Source organism: Wasmannia auropunctata, unplaced genomic scaffold (genome assembly GCF_000956235.1).
Source record: "Wasmannia auropunctata unplaced genomic scaffold, wasmannia.A_1.0 LD336076.1, whole genome shotgun sequence".
Classification (NCBI taxonomy): Eukaryota; Metazoa; Arthropoda; class Insecta; order Hymenoptera; family Formicidae; genus Wasmannia; species Wasmannia auropunctata.
In genome coordinates, this window is record NW_012026814.1 from 4,559,026 (window position 1) to 4,569,468 (window position 10,443).

Below are 10,443 nucleotides of genomic sequence, written 5' to 3' on the forward strand. Positions count from 1 at the left end.
TGCAAGTTTTCTACATCGTTCGCGCAATCAAGGCTTGGAAGTCCCGAGCCGAGGCGTAGAAAATATTACTTCGCGTTAAAAGTTTTCAGAACGCGAGGACTCGGACGGAAAGAAATCTCAACGCGACCATCCTACCATCCGAGCGAAGCCACGCTGTTCCAATTCGTAACGCGAACATGTAGCGAGGCATACGTTCAAGTCATAGTCTCTGAGATCCAGATGGAGATGATACCAGGGAAAAAACGTGGTTCAAAACTATTTATATACGACAACTATATGTACCATGCGGATTTTAGAAACCCAAATCTCTTTTTTTGCTGTAAAAGAAAATCAAAGAAATGCTACGGACGGTTAAAAAAAGAAGGAAATTCATATGTATTGAAATGTCGACACAATCATGTGAAGCAGCCTGAATGAGAATGTATGTATGTATGTATGCATGTATGTTATCATCTGCAAGTTTTCTACATCGTTCGCGCAATCAAGGCTTGGAAGTCCCGAGCCGAGGCGTAGAAAATATTACTTCGCGTTAAAAGTTTTCAGAACGCGAGGACTCGGACGGAAAGAAATCTCAACGCGACCATCCTACCATCCGAGCGAAGACGCGTTGTTCCTCCTCGTCACGCGAGCATGTACCCATATAACATCGGACATTCTATGTATGTGCATTTTTTCTCCATTATGTGAAAATAATATTCTGTATGTAAAATGTACATACATTTCATATACATGATTTGAATATACATTATAAAATATAATATGTATATGCATTAATGTATTTCTTATGTATATACATCACACAACATTAAATGTATATACATTTCACATACATAATTTGAATATACATTGTGGTATACATATACCACAGTAATTGAATTACAAGAACAAACGATCGAATAAAGAGGCAATTCCGCCAGAGATGACTGCAAGACCAATATTTGAACCACCTCAATTGCAACAACCAATGAAAACTCCCATCCTAGCACCTGGGAAAAGAAAAGCAAAGATAGTGTTTAAATTACGCAACATGTTTGATAATTTCCTCAACTCTAGGAATGTAGATAAGGAGGTACTCGATAAAGATGTGCAACATGGACCGTCAGACCGTCAATACACCACCAGAGAAGGATCATACCGGCGATAAATCTATTCAGGCAACCTTCGCACGCTAAGCGACGGAGTACTAAATTATGCATCATGTTTGATGATTTCCTCGACAACTCTAGGAATGTAGATAAGGAGGAACCCGATAAAGATGTGCAACATGAACATGGTATGTCTATATTTAGATAGAGATTCGTTAAATATTCATGTTAATATTAATGCAGAGTTTTGGATAAATTTAAATTTTTAGTTTCAGAAGTGCGTGTAAAAGAGACTGTTAACGAATTAAATCTGCCTACGAAAGATTTGAGTTCATTCGCGAAGATGAAAAGAAATAGCGTAGAAGGTAGCGTGGAAGACGACAACGTGGACGCGGCAATGAAATTCGCGAGCTTCGTGACGCTGAGACATAGACCGTCAATACACCACCAGAGAAAAATCATACCGGCGATAAATCTGTTCAGGTAACCTTCGCACGCTAAGCGACGGAGCACTAAATTACGTAACATGTTTAATAATTTCCTCGACAACTCTAGGAATGTAGATAAGGAGGAACCCGATAAAGATGTGCAACATGAACATGGTATGTCTATATTTAGATAAAAGATTCGTTAAATATTCATGTTAATATTAATGCAGAGTTTTGGATAAATTTAAATTTTTAGTTCCAGAAGTGCGTGTAAAAGAGACTGTTAACGAATTAAATCTGCCTACAAAAGATTTGAATTCATTCGCGAAGATGATCACCAAAACTGCTGCTAAACCTGCGGTACAAAGTACCGTGAACATCCTTCCAGTGGAAAATATAATTTATGAAGCTGAGGAGGTGCCACTATTACCGAAAGCGATATTAGATGCGACTACTTCAGAAAGAGGCACTAGGTAATCATATATTTTATGAATGTTCTTCTATTATTAATTTTCTGTTATGAATAAAGAACTAATAATATACAATCGAGAATTATTGCAACATTATTAAAATAATGTTGCAAATCTATATTTTAACAATGTTTTTAAAGCATTGCAATATGCATTGCAATGTTGCAACTTTACTGCAAACTTCTGTGCTGTATGGGTTGCTTCGAGCATCGTGGATCTTAAACCGCCGTCCGCTGACGTTGGTTACGAGAGAGAGAGTAATGAATATTCCCGTCGACGAGTCGTTGCTACGGGAATCAACAACGGAGAAATTGAAGTTATCGCGGGGCTGTCAAAACCGTTTGGACGTGCTCCCGGTGCATTTACGATATTTAATCTGTTCTTTCTGTAAAGCTATGTTCGCATTTTTTTTTTTTATGTTCTTTCGAACGCGTGTCTCGTGCGTCAAGTCGGAGTGCGCGTACTAACGTCCGCGAGCGCAACAATAGTATGGGACTATTAATAAGATTAGAATTCTTAAAAATTAATAACATAATTTCTAAATTTCTCCGAGCTCGGCCATTAAAATGTATTGCAATATATGTACTCGTACATACGTAATTTTTTTTCTCTTTCAGGCAAAGAAATTTTTATTCAATTAAATATTTTTCTGTTTTTAAATAAAGTGAAAGTTGGAAGTAGAAGAAAAAACAATATGGCAGAAATTTTTTCGTACGAACAAATTAAGTACGTTGCTTTTCATTTTTTTAAAAGACCTAATAGCAAATTGTAATATATCGTATCAAATTAATTCTTTATAATATCAAAATAATCTACAAGACATTTACTATCCAAATAAAACAATATTACAATTTTACTATTTGGGGAGAGGGAGAGATGTCCAGCTTAATAGAGATCAGAAAATATAGAGAAATAAATCACGAAATATCGTACAACTTTATTTTGTGGAAAACAGAAAAATTCAACATAAAATTATTAATTAAAAAAAAAAGAAGAAAGATATTTAAATATTATTTTAACAAAAATTTTGGATAAAATAAGATTTGTAACTTATTGTTAGAAATAATTTATCAATCAATTATGTAACGCACGCCACGATCAAATTCGATCATTCCGCATGCAAGATTTACGATTGGGTTGAATATATTTTTTATTTTAATCTTTTTCTTGAATTCTATATTGAATCATTCTTTAGGACTTATTATTTGAGATAGCGTCATATACAACGTAAACATAAGGAATATGTTGAAAATAAGGAATATGTGTGTGACCATTGCGGAAAATGCTTTAGGTAATTATCCCCAATTAACCTAATATAAATAATTAATATGAGATAACGGATCAAAGCGGATCTTGGTGCTCAATAATTTTCCATTGTATGAATCTTACAACTTTTGGTTCAAATAAACCGCGCCCCGCAAATCGTCGGACTTTCAATGTAGCTACAAACCGAATAGTTCGTAATATCACAATTAAATTGCCAAAGGCAATCTAATAAATCGATTCTCGTATAGTGTTCAAAGTGCCGAGGAGGGACGATTCGCGCGCGCCTTTGCCCGCGCTGTGCATGCACGGAACATAATCGACACATGCGGGGCGCGTGCGAGCAGTGATCGGTGGGGGCGGCAGAGCACCGAATGCGAGAAAAACAACTTGGAAAAAAATAACTTGCAAACATTTCCATATTTGGTGTTGTGTAGCAAAGTTTTCGATCTGATCAAAAGAAGGCTTTTTCCCGCGCAGCTCAGACCTTGCAAGTGTCTCGGGTCGCTATCGTCTGCCGCTCTCTACCGCGTTGAGTTCGCCCGAGATTTCCAGCACTTCTCACTGCCGCGACATTACGCGAAATATTAGATCACCACCCGCAACTGTTATATCTACTATTCACATTACGGTCATTGTAATTAGCGTGGTTGTAATTTGTCAGAATTAAAACTTGTGAAAAAATCAAAGGACCTCGCTCATCTCGAATTCACGACTCGGCTACCTGGCTCCTCCTGCTCCTGGTCCCTTCTCGACATTAATTCCCACTCAAACATATAGCATCTATTAAATCCCGTGAAAATACTAGATGCTCTACGAATTTATTAGATTGTCTTTAGCAATTTAATTGTGATATTACGTAAAGTGAGAAATTTTAATATTGATGTAATATCGCCATATATTAAATGATATTTATCAGTGATAGAATTATGTGGATTTAAACGCTACGTGATATTTGTTATGTCAACAGATTTAAAGACAATTTACGTATTCATAATTCAACACATTTGCCAGTGGAGAATCGGAATATCAGTGTGATATACGCCAGAAGTTTGCAAGATGCTCTCATCTCACTTGTCACAAATATATTCATAGTGAACGGCCTTATAAATACAACGTGTGCTCGTTCAGTTTCAGTCATGTAAGCAACCTGAAACGGCATCAAATGCGGCACTTTAAAGGTGCTATTTTATGCTGATGCTCGACGCTCATTTTTAGCATCAAAACAGATCACATGATCAAAATTGACGAATACCAAGAATCAATTTTGATTATGTGATCTGTTTTGATGCTAAAAATGAACGTCGAGCGCCAGCATGAAAAGGTACCTTTAATCAGATGCGACTCGACGGTGTGCCTGCTGGGAATATTCCGGGTGACCTCTCGTCACATTAGGGTACACTCGCGTGGTTCGTTGAACGGCCGCTTTCGTGTCAAGTTCGTCACTTCGCCGCCCTGTGCCCGCCCTTGCCCTCCGACTCTTGTTACCGCCACCCTCCTTCCTCACTTTTAACCGCGTTTCGCCTCCTCTTCCGAGCACTTGTTGCATGCCCGTCCACCCTCGACGAGTTCGTGAGATCGTTACCACCGAAATTCCGGACGCTCGTCGAGAAGTCTTCGAAAGTCGAAGCCGCGGGGGAAAATCGATCGGGGGAAGTGGACGGGGTCGCATAATTCTCCCTCAGCTCAAAATAACTCCCTTTCACTCGATTATTATACATACGTACGATAAAGAATAATAATATAATTTAAATCGATGGAATTCTCTTAATATTATATATCTAAATGCAATTTCAAACTCGGTTTTATCATTTTTTATAATAAAATGATTTCACCGGAATCACAGAAAATTTCGAATTTCTTCTTTTATGATAAACAACAATTGATCGCCATCCAAGAGGGTTAAGACGCGTGCACACAAAAATAGAGAAGAGCGAGAAAAGAGCGTGCGCATAAACGCATTTCTCACAAACGGCTGATCGCAGAAAGCGATGAAATTACTAACGTAAATACCGGGGTGCGCACGTGTGTATGCAGATTGCGTTCGATTAGCATAATCTGGATTACAGTCAAAGGTTGCACACGCGACAATTGTTTCAGGTCTGGCTTTCCGTCCGCCGCGCCATTCCCATTTTAAAGGTCGCTGCATTTCCCGTGAGAACTCCTTGTAAAAAAATTCTATCGTTCGTCCTTCATCACCAAATATCTAATATCGCAAAGAGGGAAAATAATTTTATACAACGGGAGTTATCATTAAACGTTGTATATTATCCCAAACATCTTCTCTTATTAATAAACAAAAAAAAACAGAATTCATGTCTTTATGTCAAATTATCGAAAGTTTATTTAACAACAAAGTGAGTCTCATTTTAAAAATTTAAGAATGGAGCGTCAGAAATCGAGCATTCGTACAACAGGAAAAATAAACAAGAAAAGAGAAACAGGCGAAATACAAAAATCGCTTAATGAGAAAGTAAACAGCTATAATTATTTTATAATTATATATTTTTTTCACCTAAGTCCCGATATGGATTTAATGTCACACAAGAACTTCCGTTGATACCTTATTGACTGCGTGCGCTTGACTTACATATGTATAATTTTATCTATCATGTGGGATCCACCGACAGCGTTTATTTATTTTTTAATTATTTAATTATTGACTGAGTGCGTAATATTTTATAATATATGTTAATTAATTTATTTATTTTTTTTTTGTATGTTCAAATTAATGCGATTGAAAAAGGCGTAGTTAGGCTGAAACTAGTATCGCGATACATTGCATGAATAAATAATTATCGAACATCCATTAGATTTATTTGCTCGTCTTTGGCCTAATTATTTTTACGTTTTTATTATATCGAGCAGAATATTTTATCATTTTGTTGCGTATATATTTTTTAAACCAAAAATACGAACAATCGTTATCAAAAAACGCTGTGAATAGTGTTCGTAAACGTCAGAGTGCAAATTATAATATATAAATTCACTAATTCCATTTTACACATATGCTTAAGCACGTATAATGGATTCCTGGATATAAAACTAATGAGTTATCCTACATTATTAGTATTGCGTCTTCGGGAATACGCTAATATCATTATGACTATATTGCCATATAATAAAATACAAAATTGGCAGATACTTTTAATGAGTACCTTTGTGCCACTCTATGTCCATCAGTTTAACATTTTCCTTTATAAAATTAATTAGCTGAAATAAAAAAATATATTTAGTGCCGCACATAGCAACAAGTCAATTTATAGAAAACAATTCGATAATATGCAATTTGCAACAAATAACTTTACAAAGTTTTAAATAATTTTTTGAAAACTTTACTAGAAAGCTCTGTCGAGGCTTTAACTAGGGCTGCGTTCCTTTTGGCGGTTACAGCGTTTATAAGCATCATTTGTCTTTGTTCAATATTTGATAAACAACAAGGAGGAAATGATTTTGTGAGCGCTGTAAGCAGCTGTAAGCACCAAACGGAACGCAGCCTAGGTGTAAGTAGGGGGAGATGGGGATCCTTTGTACACGGGGCACATACATTCAGTGATTCGGGAAGAATCACGCAGATTCGGAACACGTATACATATTTAATTCTTATTGCGCGGCCACATGCCAGAAAAATGTCATATTAGTCAGACTACGTAAACTGACAGAGCAGGATATTACGTGTTTTAGCACTGAGTAAATTTTCCAAAATATTTCACAACAATTAAATATTAACCATTATATTTTATTATAATTGCATACATAATTTGTCCGTAAGTCGAGAAGTGTTGCAAACATCGTACAATATAAAAGAAAAACTGACGAAAGTACCACATACCAACATTGGAATCATTGAATTATTGTCAAGTGCGAAATTAGCTTCGGAAACGTAAGTATTCTTAAAATATCCTACTTTATTGTTCTCACTATTTTACTAAGAAAATAACCAAAAAATTATTTTTACAGAACAATTAAATATTAACCATTATATTTTATTATAATTACAGACATAATTTGTCCGTAAGTCGAGAAGTGTTGCAAACATCGTACAATATAAAAGAGAAACTGACGAAGGTATCACATATACCAACATTGGAATCATTGAATTATTGTCAAGTGCGAAATCAGCTTTGGAAACGTAAGTATTCTTAAAATTTCTTACTTTATTGTTCTCACTATTTTACTAACAAGAAAATTTTGTAAGAAAATAGCAAAAAAATTATTTTTACAGAACAATTAAATATTAACCATTATATATTTATACCATTATATTTATTATAATTACAGACATAATTTGTCCGTAAGTCGAGAAGTGTTGCGATCGCGATACAGCAATCGAGAACGTGCATTTAATGCATTTTAAAATTTAAAAAAAAGGGCCTCGTCTGAGAAAAGAATTATTCTTTTACAAAAAATACATCATTGCTTATATTAATCACAAGATTGATGAGGAGACTGGCAGAATAATCGCATTAAGTTTATAGAAATTTTTTTTTCTTTTAATCGCAACCGATCATCTTCAGCGAATTCAACAATAATAACAATAACAGTCAAATTAAGGAAAAAAAGAATTCGTATCACGTTATTTCTGTTCGTTAGCACGGAAAAACGTCTGATACAATCAGTGATCATTCGCGATTTCTTTGTATTCAAATATGGATCATTTTCGTCCAACTACGTCGTTAGAATTTGGTCTCAACGAAACAGCAGCAGCAGTATTAGAACACTCGCGAAATAGAACACAGAAGAATTAAATAAAACATGAAAGAATTAAGACGAGGTAAGTGTTAATCGCATATATTATTTAAAAAATATTTAAAATTCCAAATATTTTATACAAATGTTAAAATTAAACTTATTCTGACTCTTCAAGTATTAGAAGAAAGAAGTAAAAGAGACCGTAGGGAAGAGGTAACTCAAGCGATTTCTTTTAGAGTAAGTAAATCTTTCACTATTATAAATAAATGTACAATAAATATATGTAAGTGATTTAATTAAAAAATAAAAAAATGCATTAAAATAATTTTTATGTAGAGAGCGGCACAAAGATTTACGGACAAAATTCTTCTTTCGGGAATTCAGTTTCTCGTTTATTGATCGTTTCAAGCGAGCTTCAAATTGGACGGAATCTCATTGTCGTTCATAAGCGACAGGGAAATTTCTTTCTCGTTTTCTTGTAACTTTCCAGTCTCTACTTAGGCCGGTGGACGCATTTTAACACGAACTCATTTACATACGTTCAACTTTTGCGTTTTCGCGTTTCATGCGTTCTTCAACGCGGGACTCATGTATGGGACAGGAATTTCATCCTGCTCTTTGCAGGGGTGCCTCCAGTGTACTGATTAAAAAAATAAATTCCGAAAAAAAATGTCATTCTTTTAAGATATGTAAAAGCAATAAAAGTTAGAAAGTTATGAGAATAATCACGCAAAGATCAGAGATTACTCAACTCAAATAAAAGTAAGTAAAGAAAATAGTTGTCAGTAAAATGGATACATGAAATATGAATTCGGTAGAATGTGTCGGGTTTGATGAAGAGAAAAGTGAAAAAAAGAAATAATCATTACAAAAAATCGGCTTATTGAGAAAGTAATTCATGCTTGGAATCATCAGTTATAGATGCAACGGACAGTAAAGATATGTATTAATAGCATGTCAAGAAATATCATGATAATTATTCCCTGATTGCCCTGATGGTTTAATAAAATATTTAAAAAACATGAACCTTTTTATTTTACTAAAATAAATAAATGTTTGACAAATACTACTAAAACAGTTTTTTAACAGTTTAAATTGATAAAAAAAAACAACTCAAAAGTAACAAAAAAGAAAACTATTTATTTTACAATTAGATGTGAAAAAATAAAAATAGTAGTTATTTTCGGTCATTTAAGATGAATCTACCAAAAAAATCTAAGATATCTAATAATACGACTAAAAATTATATAAGCATTACAAATATAATTAAGTGTACAGGTGCGCACGAGACGAGATAAATCTCGATCTCGTCTCGAAATCGAGACGAGATTCGAGATCGGGATTACTTATAATATTCGAGATCAATATCGAGATTCACTACATCAAGATCTCGACGATATCAAGATTATTTAAAATTCTCATTAAGATCTCATTGAGATGTCCACAAAATATTTTATTATTTCACCGATCTGATGACACTATATGACGTGACTGCTGCATACAACAACGAAATGCATTGCTACAGACATGAAGGATTATTATTGATAGAGGTATTATAAAATGTTTTATTTTTACCCTGCGTAGTTCCATGGTGAAAATACACAAGAAGTTATGGCTTCTGTACAGCGCGAAGTTCGTCATACACGACACGCGATACTCAATAATGCACATTTTTAGATTGAAAACATCGGTAAAGTATCTTTAGATATCGCGCGTCGTGCATGACAAATTCGTGTGTAAGAACCAATAGTTCTAAAAACAATCGCAATTTTTCCTTGTCGGCACTTCTCTTTTCCCGAAACTTCTACTGCAAGTTAAGGTATGAACACCTAATATACAGTAATATACAATATACATACTTTTCTATAAAATTTTAATACGTTTATTTATACTTATAAATAAAACTAGTTATGCATTTTTTGAACTAATTTTTGTATTCGCCAAAACCTCGTTAAGATTTCGTCGAGATTCGAGATCAAGATCAAGATCATATGTTCGAGATTCTCGAAAATCCAAGATCAATATACATATTTCAAGATTTTTCGAGAATGAGATTGAGATCGCAGAAATTTCGTCTCGTCTCGTCTCTAGTTGGGAGAGAAGTGGGGAAAACTTTTAAATACAAGCAGAAAGCGTACAAACAGGCAGAGACATACAGTTTACTAACAGTTATAGCAACCAATCCGTTGAAGTGTAAAGAGGATACAGGCGGATAACGGCGATTTAAATCAAGTAAGTATTAATTAAGAACAAAGAAAAAGCGATAGCACTATACACTCAGGGAAATGTTTCGCCGTTGCAGCTATAAGAAAGTAATAGATGACAAAAAAATGTTAAAACAAGTTACAGAAACCTAAAGAACTCAAAAGAAATGTTGTCTACAAGATAGAATGTGCGAACTGCGATGCAAGTTATGTAGGACAAACGGGAAGAAAATTGTCAACCAGAATTAATGAGCATCGGAAAGATATTAACAGAAATAAAGATCGGAAGAGCACACGTCTG

General features: G+C 34.6%; 1 protein-coding gene across 1 annotated transcript in view; it reads left to right on the forward strand.

Moving 5' to 3' along the window:
- The first annotated feature begins 1,197 nt into the window (after positions 1 to 1,197).
- Positions 1,198 to 10,443, forward strand: part of LOC105449505 — a 71,198-nt gene continuing 61,952 nt past the window's right edge. Inside the window, exons 1-7 of the mRNA XM_011688761.1 lie at positions 1,198 to 1,273; positions 1,355 to 1,568; positions 1,641 to 1,687; positions 1,770 to 1,986; positions 7,019 to 7,129; positions 7,248 to 7,378; positions 8,114 to 8,175. Coding sequence (XP_011687063.1) covers positions 1,198 to 1,273; positions 1,355 to 1,568; positions 1,641 to 1,687; positions 1,770 to 1,986; positions 7,019 to 7,129; positions 7,248 to 7,378; positions 8,114 to 8,175 — 858 coding nt within the window. The remainder of the gene's footprint in view (positions 1,274 to 1,354; positions 1,569 to 1,640; positions 1,688 to 1,769; positions 1,987 to 7,018; positions 7,130 to 7,247; positions 7,379 to 8,113; positions 8,176 to 10,443) is intronic.